Here is a 23,861-nt window from a genome sequence, read left to right as displayed (position 1 = left end):
GCAGGTGTCGCGACAAAGTTCAAAGACAAAGTACAAGCCCTTAATGGAGGAGATCGTTTCTGGACATTTCACTGTATTTTGCACCAGGAGGCATTGTGTTGCAAGTCGCTGAAAATGGACCACGTCATGGAGGTGGTTGTTCGCACTGTAAATTTCATCCGGTCCAGAGGTCTGAACCATCGTCAGTTTGACAAACTTCTCAGCGACAGCAACATTACCCACAGCCTGCCATACCACACTGAAGTGAGATGGTTAAGCCGAGGCGCTGTGCTGAGGCATTTCTTTGATCTACGAGAGGAAATCGGACAGTTCATGGAGAAAAAAGGAAAACCGGTGTTGGAATTACAATCTCAGGAATGGCTACGGGACCTTGCATTCTTGGTTGATATTACTGAACACTTGAACAATCTGAACAAAATGTTGCAAGGCCGCAAAAAAGTTGTCACACAGTTTTCTGACAACATACATGCATTTAAGTTGAAGCTGACTTTGTGGGAGATGCAACTGGCAAATGGCAACCCTGCTCATTTCCCCTGTCTGAGAGATGTGTGTGTGACCAGACCTGATGCGGACATGAAACGGTACAAAGACAAAATTGCAGGACTACTGCGGGAGTTTGAGAAACGTTTTCAGGTATTTGGTGAACTTGAGACAGAACTTTCAGTTTTTCGCTCACCTTTCACAGTTAAAGCTTCTGATCTGCCGGTCGAAATTCAGCTAGAGATAATTGATTTGCAGTGTGATGCAGATTTGAAAAAAAAATGCGTTCAAGGCTCACAAACAAGCACTTAAATGACATTCTGAAAGTGACAGCTAGTCAGGACATGACACCTGGTGTTGATGCACTTGTACAGGCCAAAAGATGCCAAGTTTCAGGAACAAATACAAGTCCAGACTAGACTAACACCTTTAAAATGCTGCCTTAGATACTGTTTGCATTGAAAGAATACAGCTCTGTGAAGATGAATCCTTACTGTGGTGATTTAAAAAATGTGCACTTTAATGTTAGTCAGCAGCTTCAAAACAAAAGTTGTGTGATGGAATTCTACTGTTCATACAACTCCATAAATTTTCAGTATGTATTGTATGTGTATGTATGTTTCATGTATGAAGTTTACAGATTTACAGGACAGGCGAACACTTTCTTCATTACACATTTAAAATCACTCTCCTTAGTTTGTAAGGTGTACGCAGGGATTACATTTAGATTTTATATGCGTATGTGTAAGTGGTTTAAAAATTCCTTTCTTTAAAAGTCTCATTTAATCTTAAAGTGCATTACTATATTTTTCAGTACCAATTAAAGTTTTGTGCCTTTGTACAATCAGTGGGATCAGTTGCAATGCATATTTGTGAATGATAAAAGTAAATTGCACATTTGTCTAAGGAAATATGAGGTGTTTCATGAAATGTTTTGTAAAAGGATAGTTCATTAAATTTCAATATTTTCCTAATGTTCTTGTGCTTCTTTACACCAAAACAAAGGAAAGACATGATATTTTGGTTATTTATAGCAGAGTATGGTATAATTTTAATGGTCCGGCCCACTTGACATCTCCCTAGGCCGTATGTGGCCCACGATGCGAAATGAGTTTGACACCCCTGCTATAGAGCAAGTCAAAGTGTACAAATATTTGGGAGTGTGGGTAGATGACAAGCTGAGCTTCACTGTTCATGTGGAGAAGTTGACAAGGAAGTTCAAGTTGAAAATAGGTTTTTACCTGCATAAGGCAGTATTCAGTATATTATGCAGCCCTCAGGTTCATAACCAATCAAAAACGTCGAACACATCATTGTGATCTCTATTGTGCCGTTGGCTGGTCGTCACTGACCCTGCGTAGGCTGAAACATGCACTGATTTATAAGGCCATATTGGGAGAAATGCCACTTTACCTTTGTTCTTTTTTTAATCAGATCAGTAAATTCATATAAATTACGGTCCCATTTATCAGTACCAAGAATTAGAACAGGTCATGGTAGAAATTGTTTTAGTTACTCAGCTCTGTGGTCCTGGAATATACTGCAAGGGGCACACTTTACAAATGATGCATGTGTTTTTAGTGAGTCCACCAGATCAGAGGCAGTTGAGATGTTCTCTTGATAAGTGCGTGAATTGGACCGTTTTGCTGTGCTGCTAAGCATGTAACGAGTACTTTTGGGTGTATGGAGTAAAAAGTACCTCATTTTCATGAGGATGTAGTGAAGTAAAAGTTGTCAAAAAAATATAAACAGTACAGATAGCCCACATAACAAGCTAAGTCGTACTTTAAAGTATTTGTACTTAAATACTTTACACCACTGTGTGTGTGTGTGTATGTGTGTGTGTGTGTGTGTGTGTGTGTGTGTGTGTGTACAGTGGGTATAGAAAGTCACCACCCCTTTCAAAATGTTAAACTTTTGTTGCCTTTCAGCCTGAAATGAAAACACATAAAATCAGACTTTTTCCCGGCTTCATTTACACACAGTAACCCACAATATCGAAGTGGGGGAAAAAATCTAAAGAACTCTGAACATTCATTACAATTAAAACAGTAAAATACCCTATTTGGACAAGTGAACACCCCCTCAGGTAAGAACCTTTTGCTTGAATTACAGTCATTACACTCTTTGAACACGTATCTACTAACCTTGCACACCTAGACTGTGCAATATTTGCCCATTCTCCCCTGCAGAGGTGTTCAAGCTCAGTCAAATTGCATGGCGACTGCTCAATGACTGGGCTCTGACTAGGCCACTCAAGGACATTCCCCTCCTTGTACTTCAGCCACTGTACGGTTGCTTCGGCGGTGTGCTTTGGGTCAGTGTCATGTTGAACCATGAACCATCTTTCCATTTTCAACTTCCTGGCAGAGGGCTGCAGGTTCTCCTCAGAAAATCTGTTGGTATTTTGCACTGTCCATTTTCCCTTCTATCCTGACAAGTCCCTCCATTCACCTGCTGAACAGAAACACCCCTAGAACAGGATGCTGCCACCGCCATGCTTTACTGTAGGCATGGTGTTATTTGGGTGGAAAGATGTATCGTTTTGCGTTCAGGCCAAAAAATTACATTTTGGTCTCATCTAACCACAGTACATTTTGCCACTTGGCCTCGGGAATCTACAAGGTACTTTTTGGCAAAGCTCAAACGAGACCCGAGTGTTTCTTTTCTTGCCACCCTCCCATAGAGGCCAGATTTGTGGAGCGCTTGTGATATTGTGGTCACATACACTAGTCTTTACCATAAAGGCCTGAAGCTTCTTCAAAGTCACCATTGGCTTCTTGGTAGCCTCTCTGATCAGTCTCCTCCTTGCCCGGTCATCTAGTTTGGAGGGACGGCCTGATCTATGCAGGGTCTGGGTGGTGCCATACGCCTTCCACTTCTTAATAATGGTCTTAACTGTGCTCTGGGGGATATACAAAGCCTTTGAAATATTTTTATATCCATCCCTGACCTGTGCCTGGATTCTTTGCTTTGAATTGCACTACTAAGCACTGGAGTCCTCCATGAACAGCTGCTTTTATTCTGAACTAATCAGAGTCACTACAATTGATCACAGATGGAAGCCAATTAGCTTGATTTGTGATCTGGAAGGTGGTTGGTTATACCTCAGCAAGTATGCAATTGCAATTCTAAGGGGGGGTTCACTTATCCAAAAAGGGTATTTTACTGTGTTAATTGTCATTATTTTTCACTTGAATATTGTGGGTTAGTGTGTGTAAATAAAGTCACATTTTATGTGTTTACATTTCAGGCTGTAAAGCAACAAAAGGTGAACATTTTGAAAGGGGGTGGTGACTTTCTATACCCACTGTGTGTGTGTGTGTGTGTGTGTGTGTGTGTATGTGTGTATGTGTGTATGTGTGTGTGTGTGTGTGTGTGTGTGTGTGTGTGTGTGTGTGTGTGTGTGTGTGTGTGTGTGTGTGTGTGTGTGTGTGTGTGTGTGTGTGTGTGTGTGTACACAGATGTAGGATATTCATTTGAGCCAGTTTGCTACAGCAGGAGAATAGGAAATGGGAATTATGATGCAGATTATGATTCATGGACATCTTTGTATAGGTTTATACATTTAGAGTTTTTTACATTACACATTTCAGAAGCCTTTTTAAATTTCAAATTGCATTGCAAGAAAGTTCTGATGCAACAGGGCGATCAAATTAAGATCATACATCTATCTATCTCTGTGTGTGTGTGTGTGTGTGTGTGTGTGTGTGTGTGTGTGTGTGTGTGTGTGTGTGTGTGTGTGTGTGTGTGTGTGTGTGTGTGTGTGTGTGTGTGTTTCAGCCTGCCTGGGTACCTGCAGGATGCTGGTTCCTATGGGGACATTCTCTAGTATGCTGGTCTCGTAGCTGTTCTGGAGGAAGATGGGTCTGTTGTCGTTCACATCCAGTACTTTTACAAACACTGTGGCTGTGCCCGTCCTCCTGCTGCCTGATGGACCATTGTCTGAGGGACACACACATTCACACATAACACCACTGTGTGTATGAGCCTGTCAGTTTCTGAGAAACTGGGCCAGTGAACATATTTTAATGTTTTTTTTTATGACACAACTACATTTTTATTACATTTGAATAATTTCACAACTTACACTCATTGAGTTCATTGGCTGCATTTCAACTAACGTAAGTCAAGATCTTTGCAAATAAAACCAACTGTATAATCTAATCATTAAAATCATACAATAGAAACCATCCCTTCAATCCCTTCTGAGGTAATTACATGTGTACTCCCTTCTTCTCTCAATCCTTCTTCTCTCCCCCTCTTCTTCCCCCCCCCCCTCTCTCTCTCTCTCTTCCCCTCTCCTTGCCTAAATTAGTATATTGTAACGATTTTCCTCTCTGTCTGAGGAGGAGTAGGAAATATCGGACCAATGTGCAGCGTTTAATAGATTTTTAATAAATCAAATGAACACAGAACAAAAGAACACAGAACAAAATAACAAAAAACCACAGAACAAACAACCGAAACAGTTCTGTATGGTGAAACACAGACACAGAAATTAACTACCCACAACCCATAGTGGGAAAACAGGCTATCTAAGTATGATTCTCAATCAGAGACAACGATCGACACCCGCCTCTGATTGAGAACCATACTAGGCCAAAAACATAGAAATATAACACACAGAACAAAACATAGAATAACAACATAGAATGCCCACCCCAACTCACGCCCTGACCAAACTAAAAATAAAGACGTAAAAAAGGAACTAAGGTCAGAACGTGACATATATAAAACATCAAGAACACCTGCTCTTTCTATGACATAGACTGACCATGTGTATGCTATGGTCCCTTATTGATATCACGTGTTTAAATCCACTTCAATCAGCGTAGATGAATAGATAGGTTAAAGAAGGATTTTCAAGCCTTGAGGGTGAATGGGCAAGACACAATATTTAAGTGCCTTTGAACGCGGTATGGTAGTAGGTACCAGGCGCGCCGGTTTGTGTAAAAGAACTGCAACAGCTCAGCAGTTTCCTGTGTGTATCAACAATGGCCCACCACCCAAATGACATCCAGCCAACTTGACACAACTGTGGGCAGCATTGGAGTCAATATTAGGAAGGTGTTTCTAATGTTTCGTATACTCAGTGTATACCCACAGTGAGGTGTCTGAGCAGCCCTATCAGCGCACACAGACACCCCAGAACAACTCAGATGTACTTAAAAGATTCAAGAAACACAACAACAGGAAACCTCAAACCTTGCCTGCATCCCAATTGGCAGCCTAGTCCTTACAAAGTTCACATCATTGAACCAGAGCCCTATGGGCCCTGGTGAAAAGTAGTGCAGTACATAGGGAATAGTGTTGCCTTTGGGATGCAGGCCTTATTGTTCTATCTTTGGTAAGATGATGAAAAGAAACTGAGACCATAGCGCAGCACTTTTACATCACTGACGACTTGCACGCATCCCTTCTCACTTCTCAATCTCACAGATGTATAAAAAGGATCGTAGCTTTGAACCAACTTATTTGAAGTTTGAAATCATACAGAGCATGTACACTGAAACGAGCCCGAAATTCAACAAATACAATTGGTCTAAATACACAGAGTAAAAAGAAAGATGAAGAGGAATAGTATAGGGCTAGGACTGAAACATACTTTTATAGGGCTAGGACTCACCGATGGCCTCTATGACCAGTGTGTATGCAGCCAGTGTCTCTCTGTCCAGGGCAACCACAGTCCGGACCACACCATTTCTGAAGCCAACACTGAATTTACCATCCTGGTTACCACCTGCAGAACACAACACACAGATGGTGGGACATGTAAATCACGGCTATTCACTTATACACACGAAGAAACGCACGTCTGCATGCACACACACACATACATACTCTACACTCATAGAAAAAAAAAAGGTGCTAAGTAAAACCATACAGGGTTCTTCGGGTTGTTCCAATAAGGGGAACCCTTTTTGGTGCTGGGTAGAATCCTTTGTAGAGGTTTCTATCTAGAACCCTCTACATACGGTCCTTCAAAGAACCCACTGTATATAGTTCTACCTAGAACCCTCTATGAAGGGTTCTATCAATAACCATTTTATAATCTAAAGGTTCTTCCTAGAACCCTCTATGAACAGTTCCACCAGCCGTAGTAGCCTTTAAAATTGTATGATAATACATTACATACATGAGAACTTTCTTTGAGGGCCTAGTTATATGTTAACACAGGTGTGTTAGGAATCTCCTGGTTTACAGGCCACAGCAGGCCTGCAAGTCACATTAAGCTGGCTTGCAAAGTGATGTGTATCCAAGAAGTAGAGTTGTTAATCACCCGCAACCTGCATTCAGAATGAGTGTTAGGTTAGGGAAGATTGAATACTGAGACCACCTCGATCATCTAAACAGGAACAACCATCTCAGTAACGGGTGCAATAAATCCAATTACTAACAGATTGGAGTAGTTTAGAAAATGTATGTTATGTATCTTTGTGTAGCATAAAATGTATCAACCAATCAAAGCAAAAACAACAGATATAACACTTCTCAACATATCACTGCAATATAGCATGCTGGGAAATATTATACATGGTTACTTGTAAAACCCTTCTTGCCTTCCAAAGAATTCTACTTTCATTCCAAAGAACCATTAAATAACGCTCTCTTCCAAAAACTATTCTTATGGTGTAAAAGGTTATAAGATAGAACCCTTTGACTTACAAATAACCCTTGTCTTCCGAAAAGGGTTCTTCTGATTAAAACAGTTCTTAGTAGAACCATATCCCTCTGCAAAGAACCCCTTGGGAACCCTTTTTTCTAAGAGAGGTGTATTATGTGAATTTCCTACTCCATGTGTATGTGTGTACACTACATACACACGGAGTAGGAAATTCACATAACACACACTCGCAGACGCACACATTTGTGGCTGCCATGGCTTTAGTTTGACCTCTGACCTGTGATGAAGTAGCTGAGCTCAGCGTTGAGGCCGGCGTCATTGTCGAAACAGTTGAGGTGAGCCACCACATGGTCCCTGGGGACGCTCTCCTGCAGGGACACATTGTACACTTTGGGGAAGAACGTGGGCGTCTCGTCGTTGGCATCTAGGACTGAGGGACATAGAGAGACAAGACAGCCATACAGACAGGCAGAAAGACAGACAGACAAAGAGACTGAGTTATCATGTTTTCCTATTCATGTATCATGCTCAGTAGGTGTACAAGACAAGCAACACATTTACTAGATTCTCATTAGTCTCTCAGCGCATCTAAAAGATCTGCTTCAGACCAGAAGGTTATACTCTGCAAATCTCTGCGAGACTTGAATCTCTCTTTACAAGGTGCAAAGTTTCATAGCATCTGAAAGTAGGTGTGGTGTTCCAGGATCAGGTCCCCACTATGTTAGTTATTATGTTCTGAAAGGCAAAACTGATCCTAGATCAGCAGTTCTACTCTGAGATGCTTTATGAATATGGGCCCTGACTATTGCATACCTGTGATGGTGAGGGTGCTGGTGGAGGTGCGCGGGTTCTGCCCTTGGTCATATCCCACAATCCTCAGGTGGTACAGGCCAATCTGTTCACGGTCCAGCGTTGCTGTGGAGTACAGCACGCCCGTGGTGCTGTTGAGATAGAAGTCAAGGCGTGGCATGCCCACCTGTAGCGCCATGGTGACCATACCATTCTCCTCCTCATCAGGGTCATCCACCTGGATCTGAGGGAGGAGAGGAGAGAGGGATTGAGGGGAAGGAACGGAGAGGGAGAGAAAGAGACAGGAAGAAGGGAGAGGACAGGGAGGGAGAGGAGAGGAAGGGAGGAGAGGAAAGGGGAGGTGGTCGGGTGAGAGGGGAGAAGAATACGAGGAGGTGTGTGGATTGGAAACAGAGGGGAGATAGAGGGGGAGAGAGATGGAAGTGGCATGGTGAGCAGAAGTGAGAGGAGGACATGACAGACAGATACAGAAACAAAGGAAATCTTCAATTAGCCTACACACGCACACACGCTGTCATGATATCTGATTAATCCGCCACACTGGCATTTATTGATGACATATCATGGAATGAGGCCCGTCAGACTAAATCTGATGATATCTTGTAATGGTGTGCTAACCTTGAACACCGAGGATCCACTAGGCAGGCCTTCTGGCACCTCGGCCACAAAGGGCAGGTTAAGGAAGGTGGGGTCGTTGTCATTCAGGTCCAGCAGGTTGACGTACACCGTGGTGCTGAATGAGGAACGCAGTGGAGGTCTGCCAACTGGAGGAGGCGCCAGAGGAACAAACACGGCATTTACAAGAGCACAAACCACCAATAAAAGTTTCACCCTCAATATTAAAGTAGCAGGAACATTTTGTTGAAACAGTGTTATTGCTGAGACTCACATATAAACTGCCAATGTAATTTAGATACTGATGCTACAGGCTGACAGATTTACACACTCTTCAGCCCCAGACAGACACACATACACACAAATACATGGACAGACCGACGTCTCAGTCACAGCTAGCCAGCCAAACAGACAGACAAATAGACACGTAGACCAACCGACCGACGGAACAAACGATTGACCAACAAACAGACATAGTTCTGGCCTTGGTTGGGACTCACTGTCAACAGCAGACACGATGATGGTCCTCATGAGGAGTGTGTCTTTGGGGTTGGAGCTCTCTCTGTCCAGCACAACCCCGCTGGTCCTGATCTTCCCTGTGCTGCTGTTGATGGTGTAGAAGGGGTTCTCTGGGCTGATGCTGTACACCACTGTCCCATTGTCCCCATCGTCTGGGTCTATCGCTAGCACCTGGGGGGATTTATGAGGGGGGTGAGGGGAAGGGGGAGTGGGGAGAGGAGGGAGTGGAGAGGAGAGGAGAGGAGAGGAGAGGAGAGGAGAGGAGAGGAAGGAAGGAGGACGCAGGGTGAGGATGGGGTAATGAGTGAGAAGAGATAGGAAGAGAGAAGAGAGGATAAGAAATAAGGAGTTAGGGGAGAGGGGAGGAATGAGTCTTACCAAAATGGTTTGGTATTGTTTTTCTGAACTCTGGTGAGTTTTCCCCCTTATTTCAGTTCGTTTGGACTGATGTGAACAATACATCCGCACTCAGGAGCACACTAAACAAAGCACCGTGGTTCGCCCACAAACGATGGTCTCACCATGGTGCGGTTCGCTGCCGGAGAGAACACAGTACAGACCAAACACAGGGTTGAAAATTATGATTGATTGTTTGACTGCAAGCGTTTGATGAAATGCAGTCAGCATCATAACTTGAGGTCTCTGAAACATTCTGTGAGTAGCAGCACATCGATGAGTGCATTCGATGCAGATTAGGAAAAAGACGGAGGTGTATGTTTCATGATTAACTTGGCTTTCAAAGACCTTAGAAAGGCAGGGTAGGATAGATATAAGTCTGTAACAGTTTGGGTCTAGAGTGTCTCCCCCTTTGAAGAGGGCAGCTTTCCAATCTTTGGGGATCTCAGACGATACAAAAGATAGGTTAAACAGGCTAGTAATAGTTGTTGCAGCAATTGGGGCGGATCATTTTAGAAAGAGAGGGTCCAGATTGTCTAACCCGGATGATTTGTAGGGGTCCAGATTTTGCAGCTCTTTCAGAACATAGGCTATCTGAATTTGGGTGAAGGACAAATGGGGGAGGCTTGGGCAAGTTGCTGAGGGGGGTGTGGGTGTGGGGCTGTTAACCAGGGTAGGGGTAGCTAGGTGGAAAGCATGGCCAGCTGTAGAATAATGCTTAGTGAAATTCGCAATTATCGTGGATTTATCGGTGGTGACAGTGTTTCCAGAGTGAACCAAGGGCTATATCTGTTCCTGGTTCTACATTTTTTTGAATGGGGAATGCTTATTTAAGATGATGGGGAAAGGACATTTAAAGAATATCCAGGCATCCTCTGCTGACGGAATGAGGTCAATATCCTTCCACGATACCCGGGCCAGGTCGATTAGAAAGGCCTGCTTTCTAAAGTGTTTTAGGGAGCATTTGACATTGATGAGGGGTGGTCGTTTGACCGCAGACCCGTTAAGGACGCAGGCAATGAGGCAGTGATTGCTGAGATCCTGGTTGAAGACAGCAGAGGTGTATTTGGAGAGCAGGTTGGTTAGGCTGATATCTATGAGGGTGCCCGTGTTTACAGATTTTGGGTTGTACCTGGTAGGTTCATTGATAATTTGTGTGAGATTGAGGGCATCTAGTTTAGATTGTAGGACGGCCGCGGTGTTAAGCATGTCCCAGTTTAGGTGACCTAACAGTACGAGGTCTGACAATAGATGGGGGGGTAATCAATTCACGTATGGTGTCCAGGGCACAGCTGGGGGCAAATGTTGGTCTATAGCAAGTGGCAATTGTGAGAGACTTATTTCTGGAAAGGTGGATTTTTAGAGGCATAAGATCAAATTGTTTGGGCACAGACCTGGATAGTATGACAGAACTCTGCAGGCTATCTCTGCAGTAGATTGCAACTCCGCCCCCTTTGGCAGTTCTATCTTGTCGGAAAATGTTATAGTTAGGAATGGAAATTTCAGAGTTTTTGTTGGCCTTCCTAAGCCAGGATTCAGACATGGCTAGGACATCCGGGTTGGCAGAGTGTGCTAAAGCAGTGTATAAAACAAACTTAGGGAGGAGGCTTCTACTGTTAACCTGTTGNTAGACAGGTTAACATGCATGAAACCAATGTTTTTACAGTTACATAAGTCAACAAATGAGAGTGCCTTTGTAATGGGAGTGGATCTAGGCACTGCAGGGCCTGGATTAACCTCTACATCACCAGAGGAGCAGAGGAGGAGTAGGATAAGGGTATGGCTAAAGGCAATAAGAACTGGTCGTCTGGTGCGTTCGGAACAGAGAGTAAAAGGAGCAGGTTTCTAGGCACGGAAGAATAGACAGACAAGGGTATCGTAGGATGTGAATACAGTGGAGGTAAACCTAGGCATTGAGTGACGATGAGAGAGGTATTGTCTCTAGAGACACCATGTAAACCAGGTGAGGTCACCGCATGTGTAGGACGTGGAACAAAAGGGTTAGCTAAGGCATATTGAGCAGGGCTGGAGGCTCTACAGTGAAATAAGACAATAATCACTAACCAAAACAGAAATGGACAAGTCATATTGACATCATGCGTAGCCGAGTGATCATGGGGTCTAGTGAGTAGCTAGGCGGGCTGGAGACACAGCGATTCAGACAGCTAGCGGACCGGGGCTAGCAGAAGAGCCTTAGGGGGACATCGCGACGGAAGAGTTAGTTGTAGCCCCCTCGGGCGGTTACGTCGGCAGACCAGTCGTGATGGATAGCTAGTTAGCTGGCTAACTTTTGTTGGGGTTTTCCGGTCCTAAAGTAAAGAAAATTGCAGATCTATACTACATACATACATACTACAGAGGGGGTTGCAGGAGAGTATGTTGGAGTTGAGGTTTAAAAGATATATGCAAAGAAAATACGAAGAAAAAAGATACATTCACGTGACAAGACAAGACAAAGACACCTGACTGCTACGCCATCTTGGATATACATTTATAGTTATTCCAGTTTGTACATCTCAATTGTCAGTAGAAACCACATTTGTTTAATTAAGCAAGTCGGCCATCCGAGTGACTATCGGCTAACATCAATTCCGGAGCAAACACCAATTATCCCGGAGCTAGCCAGCTGAAGAGTGCCATCAGCCACTCCTGGGCTACAATCACCTATCCGGACCCGTTTTACTGCCGATGCGGAGCCCCACCGGGCCTTCACGACTGGGATACCGACGTTATCTGCCCGAGGGAGTATTTCAACCGGCCCCTCCATCGCGACGTAACCTGAACGTCCATATGCTAACTGCGGCCCGCTAATCGTTAGCTGTCTTGAGCATATCGGCTGCTATCTGAACAGGTCTATCGAACAATCTTCTTAGGCCACTATAACTATTTTGACAACTGGATTGGTCCCCTCTACCACACGGAACCCCACTAATCTACCGACGGAATTGCACGGCGTGGCTAAAAACAGACCTCCATCTTCTGCTAGCTTGCTACCCATGACTAGCTGTCTGAATCACGAAGCTAGCACCAGTTAGCAAACACAATTCTACAACTCACAACCTCTCTTTCGCCACCGCCATCCGGCTTGGATTCTCTGTCGACACGACCACGTCTGGTCTGCAGACAAATACCCCATCCGCTGTGCCCTCAACCGGCCTCCGTCTGAGCAGACCCCCTCCGTCTGAGCAGACCACCCCCCCGGGCTACTAACTTTAACTTCTTGAGAATACAGGGGGTGCTGTTTTCGCATTAGCATAATTTCCTCTACAGATTAAACTGCCTCTTATTCAATTATTGCTGTTACTATATGCATATAATTAATACCATTGGATAGAAAACAAGCTATGGTTTCTAAAACCGTTTCAATTTTGTCTCTGAGTGAAACATAAGTCATTTGACAGCACTTTCCCTGAGTAAGAAGAAGATTGCAAGATGTGTATGCTCGCTTCAACGCTCTGCCTATATATGGTCACGCCACCTATGACCCGAAACACACTTCATTCGTCTTCCTCTGGGTGTCAAGATGACGTCAGAGGAGAAATTTTTTGTTTATCTTGTACTGACGTGAAATAAGACCTATTTCTTTAGCGTGACCGACAACTTCCGGTTTTCTGAAATGCGCGTTTTAGAGGTGCAATTGTCTTTTGTTATGCTGCCGTTACGGATGAAAACTATCTCCGTCTCGAAGTTTGTTTGATACATGTGACCATATCATCTTAATGTATGTTTTTTCAATATAGTTTAATCAGATTATTTGAATTTTTTCGGGAGTTTTGCCGTGTTCCGTTCTGTGAGTTTTTTAACTTTGGACAGAACCGTGCTAGTCGACCAGTACCTATGCTAAATGAAGAGGGAAAGTTGCCATTGTGAATGGATTGAACGACTCATCAGGACTAAGGACACCTTTATCAACATTCTGATGAAAGATCAGCAATAGTAAGACCCAATTTACGATGTTATTTCATATATCTGTCGTGCATGTGAACTGGTCGGGCGCGCCCAGCTGGTTCTGGCTGGCGTGGCTATGCTAATTTAGCGCTACATTTTGTTTTCGCTATAAAACATTTAATAAATCTGAAATATTGTTTGGATTCACCAGATGTTGGGCTTTCAATATCTATACGCTGTGTATTTTTTCTGAAATGTTTTAAGACAAGTAATTAGTTATATGACGTTGGTCTCTGTAATTGTTCTGGCTGCATCAGCACTATATCAGATTGCAGCTGCAATGTAGAACTGTGATTTATACCTGAAAAATGCACATTTAAAAAAAAAATAAAATGCTATACCATAAATATGTTATCAGACTGTCATCTTATGAATTTGTTTCTTTGTTAGTGGCTATATATATTTTCAAATAGTCGAATTAGTGATAGCTACTGACGCAGGAAAAAACTGTTGGAGTAAAAAAATGGTGTCTTTTGCTAACGTGTTTAGCTAATAGATTTACATATTGTGTCTTCCCTGTAAAACATTTTAAAAATCTGAAATGGTGGCTTTATTCACAAGATCTGTGTCTTTCATTGGGTGTCTTGGACTTGTGATTTAATGATATTTAGATGCTACTATTTAATTGTGACGCTATGCTAGCGATGCTAATCAGTGTGGGGGGGGGGGTGGGGGGTGCTCCCGAATCCGGGTTAGGTACTCGGTAGAGGTTAAACGCCGCGGGCTAGCTTAGTGGAGGCCTCACTACTTCATCTACGGCTGGCCCCTGGACACTATGATCACTTGGCTACATAGCTTATGCCTGCTTGACTGTCCATTAATTCACGGTACTCCATTCTGTTTATTTGTGTTTTATCTGTCGGCTCTGTGCCTTAACTCAGGATCTGTGTGTAGTTAATCTGACCCTCTCTGCCCAGTCGTCGCCCATTTTTTACCTTCTGTTGCTGTGTTAGCCGACTAGCTGCTGTTATCTGACCTGCTGTTTTAGCTAGCTCTCCCAATCATGACCTGCAATCACTTTATGCCTTATTGTATGTCTCTCTCAAATATCAATATGCCTTGCATACTGTTGTTCAGGCTAGTTATCATTGTTTTGGTTTGCAATGGACCCCGTAGTTCCACTCTCCGTACCTCTGATACCTCCTTTGTCCCACCCCCCACACATGCGGTGACCTCACCCATTGAGACCAGCATGTCCAGAGATACAACCTCTCTTATCATCACCCAGTGCCTGGGCTTGCCTCCGCTGTACCCGTGCCCCACCATACCCTGGTCTGCACATTATGCCCAGAATCTATTCTACCACGCCCATAAATCTGCTCCTTTTATTCCTTGTCCCCAACGCTCTAGGCGACCAGTTTTGATAGCCTTTAGCCGCACCCTCATCCTACTGCTCCTCTGTTCCTCGGGTGATGTGGAGGTAAACCCAGGCCCTGCATGTCCCCAGTCACCCTCATTTGTTGACTTCTGTGATCGAAAAAGCCTTGGCCTCATGCATGTCAACATCAGAAGCCTCCTGCCTAAGTTTGCCTTACTCACCGCTTTAGCACAGTCTGCCAACCCTGATGTCCTTGCCGTGTCTGAATCCTGGCTTAGGAAGGCCACCAAAAACTCTGAGATTTCCATACCCAACTATAACACTTTCCGTCGAGATAGAACTGCCAAAGGGGGAGGAGTTGCAATCTACTGCAGAGATAGCCTGCAAAGTTCTGTCATACTTTCCAAGTCTATGCCCAAACAGTTTGAACTTCTAATTTTAAAAATTAATCTCTCCAGAAATAAGTCTCTCACTGTTGCCGCCTGCTACCGACCCCCCTCAGCTCCCAGCTGTGCCCTGGACACCATCTGTGAATTGATCGCTCCCCATCTAGCTTCAGAGTTTGTTCTGTTAGGTGACCTAAACTGGGATATGCTTAACACCCCGGCAGTCCTACAATCTAAGCTTGATGCCCTCAATCTCACACAAATCATCAAGGAACCCACCAGGTACAACCCCAAATCCGTAAACATGGGCACCCTAATAGACATTATCCTGACCAACTTGCCCTCCAAATACACCTCTGCTGTCTTCAATCAAGATCTCAGCGATCACTGCCTCATTGCCTGTATCCGCCACGGGTCCACGGTCAAACGACCACCCCTCATCACTGTCAAACGCTCCTTGAAACACTTCTGCGAGCAGGCCTTTCTAATCGACCTGGCCCGGGTACCCTGGAAGGATATTGACCTCATCCCGTCAGTTGAGGATGCCTGGTCATTCTTTAAAAGTTACTTCCTCACCATATTAGACAAGCATGCTCCGTTCAAAAATGCAGAACCAAGAACAGATATAGCCCTTGGTTCACTCCAGACCTGACTGCCCTCGACCAGCACAAAAACATCCTGTGGCGAACTGCGATAGCATCGAAGAGCCCCCGTGATATGCAACTGTTCAGGGAAGTCAGGAACCAATACACGCAGTCAGTCAGGAAAGCAAAGGCCAGCTTTTTCAAGCAGAAATTTGCATCCTGTAGCTCTAACTCCAAAAAGTTCTGGGATACTGTAAAGTCCATGGAAAACAAGAGCACCTCCTCCCAGCTGCCCACTGCACTGAGGCTAGATAACACGATCACCACTGATAAGTCCGTGATAATCGAAAACTTCAACAAACATTTCTCAATGGCTGGCCATGCCTTCCACCTGGCGACTCCAACCTTGGCCAGCAGCCCCGCCCGGCCCGCTGCTACTCGCCCAAGCGTCCCCAGCTTCTCCTTTACCCATATCCAGATAGCAGATGTTCTGAAAGAGCTGGGAAACCTGGACCCATACAAATCAGCTGGGCTTGACAATCTGGACCCCCCTATTTCTGAAACTGTCCGCCGCCATTGTCGCACCCCCTATTACCAGCCTGTTCAACCTCTCCTTCGTATCATCTGAGATCCCCAAGGATTGGAAAGCTGCCGCTGTCATTCCCCTCTTCAAAGGGGGAGACACCCTGGACCCAAACTGTTACAGACCTATATCCATCCTGCCCTGCCTAGCTAAGGTCTTCGAAAGCCAAGTCAACAAACAGATCACTGACCATCTCGAATCCCACCGTACCTTCTCCGCTGTGCAATCCGGTTTCCGAGCCGGTCACGGGTGCACCTCAGCCACGCTCAAGGTACTAAACGATATCATAACCGCCATCGATAAAAGACATTACTGTGCAGCCGTCTTCATCGACCTGGCCAAGGCTTTCGACTCTGTCAATCACCATATTCTTATCGGCAGACTCAATAGCCTCGGTTTTTCTAATGACTGCCTTGCCTGGTTCACCAACTACTTTGCAGACAGAGTTCAGTGTGTCAAATCGGAGGGCATGTTGTCCGGTCCTCTGGCAGTCTCTATGGGGGTACCACAGGGTTCAATTCTCGGGCCGACTCTTTTCTCTGTATACATCAATGATGTTGCTCTTGCTGCGGGCGATTCCCTGATCCACCTCTACGCAGACGACACCATTCTGTATACTTCCGGCCCTTCCCTGGACACTGTGCTATCTAACCTCCAAATGAGCTTCAATGCCACACAACACTCCTTCCGTGGCCTCCAACTGCTCTTAAATGCTAGTAAAACCAAATGCATGCTTTTCAACTGTTCGCTGCCTGCACCCGCACGCCCGACTAGCATCACCACCCTGGACGGTTCCGACCTAGAATATGTGGACATCTATAAGTACCTAGGTGTCTGGCTAGACTGCAAACTCTCCTTCCAGACTCATATCAAACATCTCCAATCCAAAATCAAATCTAGAGTCGGCTTTCTATTCCGGAACAAAGCCTCCTTCACTCACGCCGCCAAACTTACCCTAGTAAAACTGACTATCCTACCGATCCTCGACTTCGGCGATGTCATCTACAAAATAGCTTCCAATACTCTACTTAGCAAACTGGATGCAGTTTATCACAGTGCCATCCGTTTTGTTACTAAAGCACCTTATACGACCCACCACTGCGACCTGTATGCCCTAGTCGGCTGGCCCTCGCTACATGTTCGTCGTCAGACCCACTGGCTCCAGGTCATCTACAAGGCTATGCTAGGTAAAGTGCCGCCTTATCTCAGTTCACTGGTCACGATGGCTACACCCACCCGTAGCACGCGCTCCAGCAGGTGTATCTCACGGATCATCCCTAAAGCCAAAACCTCATTTGGACGCCTTTCCTTCCAGTTCTCTGCTGCCTGCGACTGGAACAAATTGCAAAAATCTCTGAAGTTGGAGACTTTTATCTCCCTCAACAACTTTAAAAATCTGCTATCCGAGCAGCTAACCGATCGCTGCAGCTGTACATAGTCCATCTGTAAACTACCCACCCAATTTACCTACCTCACCCCCATACTGCTTTTATTTATTTACTTTTCTGCTCTTTTGCACACCAGTATCTCTTCTTGCACATGATCATCTGATGATTTATCACTCCAGTGTTAATCTGCTAAATTGTAATTATTCGATTTATTGCCTACCTCATGCCTTTTGCACACATTGTATATAGATTCTCTTTTTCCTACCATGTTATTGACTTGTTTATTGTTTACTCCATGTGTAACTCTGTGTTGTTGTCTGTTCACACTGCTATGCTTTATCTTGGCCAGGTCGCAGTTGCAAATGAGAACCTGTTCTCAACTAGCCTACCTGGTTAAATAAAGGTGAAATAAAAAAAATAAAAAAAAATATCAGATATCAGCTTTTTAAAAAGGCAGTAAATGAGGCAGAATGAACTGTTTCGCTGCCGGAGAAGGCTCCGCTGATAGCCAGGTGTAGCATTGGTAAGGATTCACTCCATGGTGCTGAGAAGAAAGCTCTGCTGTAGGGATGCTTCATGTTGTCCTAACAGTTTGTGGGCACCGTTTGTCACCATTATAGTGCAATTAATGTATTGTTTAGTGTTGTGTAGTGGCTTTGCTGGCATGCATAATGTATTATATATACTTTTTTGCTTCACAAAGATTTACATGCTAATATCACCAATGCGTACATATTATTTTGAATTTATGTCTCAATGAAAATTCAACTTCACCTTCAGATTAATTCCTTATTGGCGCTAGGCCATTCTGCTGGCATGATTAGTTTTCCTTGAAACAGCACCACCATTCATTCAAACAAAACCATATTATTATTATACTCTGCAGATTTGCTCAGCTCCCATTTACAGTGAGGCAGTGTTGTATCATGAATACAGTCACAGGTGATTTGTACAGAAACATGATGATATTCTTATGAAGGCTCAGTGATAATTCAGATGGATCTATTAGCAGGCATAGTGCACCTGTGACGGCCAATACAGTACGGCTTGGAACACTGCACGTCCAAACAGCCTTTAGAAGCCTTTAAAAAGAAGCTTTTAAAAGGATTAAACCAACGGCTCATTGAAAGGCAGGGGCTGTGAGGGGACACACAAACACACACACACACTAACGCACAAATTGTTTTTATTGTATTTTTTGTTGTATTCTTTTGTTGTATTGTTTGTATATCGTTGTATTTTGGTGACTGTCCTTGTCTATCAGCGTATCAGACCCCAGGAAGAGTAGCTGCTGCTTCTGTTGAAGTTAATGGGGATCCAAATTAAGAGGTAAATGGGTTGACTTGTCCTCCGCTATCACTTCGGGCTGAACAATGCCATTTACCTGTGACTCACATGAGGTTGGTGGAACCTTAATTAGGGAGGACGGGCTCGTGGTAATGGCTGGAGTGGGATAGTTGGAATGGTATCAAATACAGCAAATGCATGGTTTCCATGTGTTTGTTTTTCCATTCGCTCCGTTTCAGCCATTATTATGAGCCGTCCTCGACTCAGCAGCTTCCACTGCTGTGACTAATCAGAAAATCCATAATGGGGGAAGTCAGGTACTGTGGTAAATGTATTCCTTTTATGCAAATGTATGCACGTTTAAATAATGATATAGTTCATAAACAAGTTACGTAAATGTAAGACCTTTTTAAAGTTGGTCTAGTGAAGATATATTCAACTCTTACCCTACGAGGTCTGAAGCCTGCTGTCTTTCTGTTAATTGCACCCTGGAAATTAATAGACAAATAAAATGTTTTAAGTGAATTATTAGCTTTTGTCTAAAGAAGAAAAAAGTTAAATAGACCTGTGCACTAACAAGGCTTTTCAGCATAAGCAGCTTGACTACTGCAAATAATTTTAGATATCAGTATGAAAAATAATATTGTTTTTGAATTAGGTAAGTAACCTCAGTAGAGATTAGATTACCTACTGTGTGTGTGTGTGGTTCAGAAAACCATCTGTGTGTGTGCTGAATGTAAATAAGTGTCTTGGGTGGCCGGCTAGACGGAGTGGTTTGTGTGTGTGTGTGTGTCTTTATGTTGTAGGCTCTAACCTTTGCCCAGGGCACTGCAAACAAATTCCTCGGCTCACTGGGCTCTGCAGGTGTCGCCCCATTGCCATGGTAACACACAGCGGGCAGGGGCACACATCAACTCAATTATGGGACTGTATGGCACAGGAGAGGTTGTCGTCTGCCTGGCCTTATTGAGCTTTGGTCAGAGGGGGGAAAGAGAGACGGGGAGCACCGTCTCCATCGATGAATGTCTGCATCACTGTTTCTCTCGCTCTCTGCATGATGCTCCTGAAGTGCATCCAATGCAATGGAAAAGTGGCAAATTTACAAGTACATAGGGAGGAAGTGAAGAGAGGGAGAAAGACAAAAAAATCGGTTCCAACACCACTTGTTCTCTCCTCTCTTCATCTCTCTTCATCTCTCGTTTCTCAATGATGGCTGAAGTGCTCAAATCAAAGATAGATACACATGGAGGGAGATGAGAGAAACACATTTGAGTGTGCCCACCACCAGTAGTTCTCATCACTCTATTCCTTTCCATTTCCACCATGGAGGGAGAGAAGAGCAGAAAGACAAAAACATTTTGCTGCCAACCACCACTCCTTTTCTTTCCTTTCTCTACTTCTCTCCAATCCTCTCGTTTCTTCCTCTTCAGCCCAGCAGCAGAGTCATTTGCAATGCGTTTGACTGCGGTCTACATTTTAATTAGCGATTGGACTGCCTTAATTGCACTCACCGGTGCCTTGTTAATTAATGGACAATCAAGGGTTCATTAGTAACATGTTGCCAAAGACACCAATGAGGGAGGGAGGGATAATAATATCAAAATGTTGACTTAATATGAGCTACACTGTGACTTACAGTAGTCGTAGAGTGTATTGCCCAATAATAAAAGTTTGGTCTGGTGGCCTGGGGTGGTCTAGCTGTTCCCCTGATTGAGTTCAACCACTCCCTCGGAACTTATTATTCTAAACATCATGTATGACTCTGGGCTATATTTTTGGCTGGTGCTAAGGGGGTGCATTGTCAAACACATGTTCGTTTGCAATTTCGCCATGTAAACTAGAGCTGTGGCATTTTCAACCACTTGCGCCAGGTTCGCCAACTTTCCTGTCTAACATCAGCTTGCTTGCGCTGAGGTGGGAAGCGTGGGAATATTTTAGGTGTGTCCTTATAAACAAGTGCAAAAATGTCAATTTCATGCCATGCAAATGGCAAGATTTAAGACAATCGAAAAGCAGGTCTTAACGGTAATGCGGTTGGTAATGGTATGGATTTTGAGAGTGGAAGCGCAGCCTATCCAGCTGAGACGCACAGTGGTCATATTTTCTTAATTTTTTTCTTTATTTTACCTTTTTAACTAGGCAAGTGAGTTAAGAATAAATTCTTATTTACAATGACGGCCTAGGAACAGTGAGTTAACTGCCTTGTTCAGGGGCAGAAAGACAGGTTTTTACCTTACCATATGCTCATGGATTAAGGGAGGATTGCTTTTAAGGGCGGTAAACCTCGTATTTAGAAACATTTTCCATTAAGTTTAATTTGATTTAAAAAAAAGCATAGCCTCCTCTCCCCTCAATGGAGGCTGTTTTTTATGTCCTGCCCAATGCATTCGCAAAGTACTAGTAGCCAAGCCTATCAATAAAAGCTATGGCTCGTGAGACTGCTTTGAAATAAATCTTAATCACCAAAGCTTTATTAACCTGTTATGGCTGCACGCTGAATATTGAAAAAACTGGAAAATGTGTGCACATTTTCAAACGGCCTCCTAAGAAACTTTTTATTTTCCAATATGCATATATTTACTACTGTTGGATAGATAACAGTCTGTAGTTTCTAAAAAGGTTTGAATTGTTTCTCTAAGTCAAACAGAAATATTTTTACAGCCATTTTCCCAGCCGAATTGAGTTTCCCAAAATGCGATGTGTCTCTTTAAGACCTTCTCTATAAAAGGCCGTTTGACTTAGGACCATAGGGACACGTCAGAGGCGTACCTCAGACTGTAATGCGGAAGTGAGAATTGAAAGGGGTCGAATATCTCGTCCCTGGACTGAATAACAGAACTTCTTGTGAGACATGCGCAGTTAAAATAAAAATCCGGGCGCGAAGGATAATTTGATCTCGGCTTCTGGAACAAGGTAGGTAACTTTGAATATGATGCCTGACTACGATATTATTTGCTACATGTCACAAAATCATCCTAAAGGTTGTTTTTTCAATATACTTTAATTATATTATTGCAATTTATTCTGGACTTTAGATGTGAAACGACGGAAGAATTTTTTGAAGAAACGCTTTCTGGCGCAGCAATGCTACCGTGCTAGCTAACCAAAGAGGGGAATCCTTCGTTCTGGAACCCAACTAAAGACTCTACTGGACATTGGACCCCGTTACAACATTCTGATGGAGTACCAAGAAAGATAAGACCCAATTTGGGATGCTTTTTCATATATATGTCGAACTGTTGAATGCTAACGCTGCTAACTATGCTAGGCTAGCGCTTGACTAGAATCAATGCTGCCTTATGCTAGCTTATGATGTTAGCTAATATAACGATATATTGTGTTTTCGCTGTAAAACACTTCAAAAATCGGAAATGTTGTCTGTATTCACAAGATATCTGTCTTTCATTAGTTATCCACCATATGTTTTTCTGAAATGTTTTATGAGGTGTAATTAGTAGCCGACGTTGGTGTATGTATTTTCTCTGGCTACTCCCGGCTGGATTCAGACTCTAGCTATGTGTTAGCATTTTTGGGTAGCATCAATGTAAAACAGATTTATAGCTAAAATATGCACTTTTTATGAACAAAACATAGATTTATTGTGTAACATGTTATATGACTGTCATCTGAGGTCGTTTTTTCTGGGCTCTTTAGGTTGGTTTTAGTTTATTTCGGTTGGTTGTGCATGCTACTTCAATCATAATTCATACTTCATAATCATAATTCATACGTGTCTGTCCACTTTTGTATTTGGTGGTGAGCTAACATAAATATATGTGGTGTTTTCTCTGTAAAACATTTAAAAAATCGGACATGTTGGCTGGATTGACAAGATGTTTATCTTTCAAATGCTGTATTGGACTTGTTAATGTGTAAAAGTTAAATATTTAAAAAAAATAGATTTTGAATTTCGCGCTCTGCAGCTGTTGTCATTTTTGGTCCGAGGTCGGGCTTGCACCCCAAACAGGTTAAAAGATAACGTTTGGATGCAGAAAACGGTGAGCAGACACCCTTTTTATCTGTGTAGGCTATTGTACATTATTTTAGCCGGTTGACGTTATTATTTTGGACTTGCATAAAACCCCCTCCATACATTTTGTACATGTGCCCATCATGAAACGCGAGTTGAGATTACACACCGTTGACCCACGTAATTAGAAACATTTATTTTACTGTAACTGTTGCTTGATTTCCATGCCGCACAATGAAAAACCAAGCCATTATCCTGCTATAACAAAGTCTGGTTCAACAGTAGTGCGTCGTTGGGTGTGTAAAGTGGTTCTTAGTGTGTCGTTGGGTGTATAGTAGTGTGTCGTTGGGTGTATAAAGTGGTTCTTCCTTTAAAAGTTGCGTCATACTGCAGCACATACTGCAGCACAGCTTGCGAGTTGCCGCAAAATTCTAGGGCACTTTATTTAAGTGTCAGCATTTGTTGCCATTAATGGTAGTTAGTGCTAGTTTGCCCACCAGAGGGAACCTTTGAGGATCTATGTTTTTGAAAGTCAAAGGGAGCATTGAATAGAAGAGACTATATGGGATTGATTTTTATACATTTTGCTTAATTCATTTGATGAATATTTTTTCTATTCCGAGAAAAACTAAAAAGCATTTCTTACTGTAGCTCATGTACTGTAGGCATAAAGGTTTCCGTTAGGACAAAATGGCACTGGACAATGTGTTTCTATTCCAAGAAAATGAAAATACTTTTGTTACTGTAGCTGTTTTAGCGTAACTTACTTATTGGCCTAAAGGCCTACTTAATTTAATCGCCTTAGCCGTGATTTTAACCTGTTGGGTATGGGGGCGCTGTTTAGACTATTTATGCTAATTGGGTAATTTTTGAAACGGCTTCCCACAAAATCCTTGATCGTACAATATGCATATTATTATTATTATTGGATAGAAAACAGTCTATAGTT

The 23,861-nt window shown here is 43.3% G+C and overlaps 1 protein-coding gene across 1 annotated transcript in view; it reads right to left on the bottom strand.

Moving 5' to 3' along the window:
- The window catches only part of LOC129835970 (cadherin-23-like), a 717,892-nt gene that overhangs the window by 169,098 nt on the left and 524,933 nt on the right, over nt 1-23,861 (bottom strand). Inside the window, exons 22-27 of the mRNA XM_055901677.1 lie at nt 9,034-9,223; nt 8,537-8,682; nt 7,922-8,141; nt 7,386-7,538; nt 6,110-6,223; nt 4,277-4,425 (exon numbers count right to left, since the gene is read on the bottom strand). Of these exons, the coding sequence (XP_055757652.1) occupies nt 4,277-4,425; nt 6,110-6,223; nt 7,386-7,538; nt 7,922-8,141; nt 8,537-8,682; nt 9,034-9,223 (972 nt within the window). The remainder of the gene's footprint in view (nt 1-4,276; nt 4,426-6,109; nt 6,224-7,385; nt 7,539-7,921; nt 8,142-8,536; nt 8,683-9,033; nt 9,224-23,861) is intronic.

Source organism: Salvelinus fontinalis, chromosome 37 (assembly GCF_029448725.1).
Source record: "Salvelinus fontinalis isolate EN_2023a chromosome 37, ASM2944872v1, whole genome shotgun sequence".
NCBI lineage: Eukaryota > Metazoa > Chordata > Actinopteri > Salmoniformes > Salmonidae > Salvelinus > Salvelinus fontinalis.
This window is presented reverse-complemented; position numbering and strand designations above follow the sequence as displayed.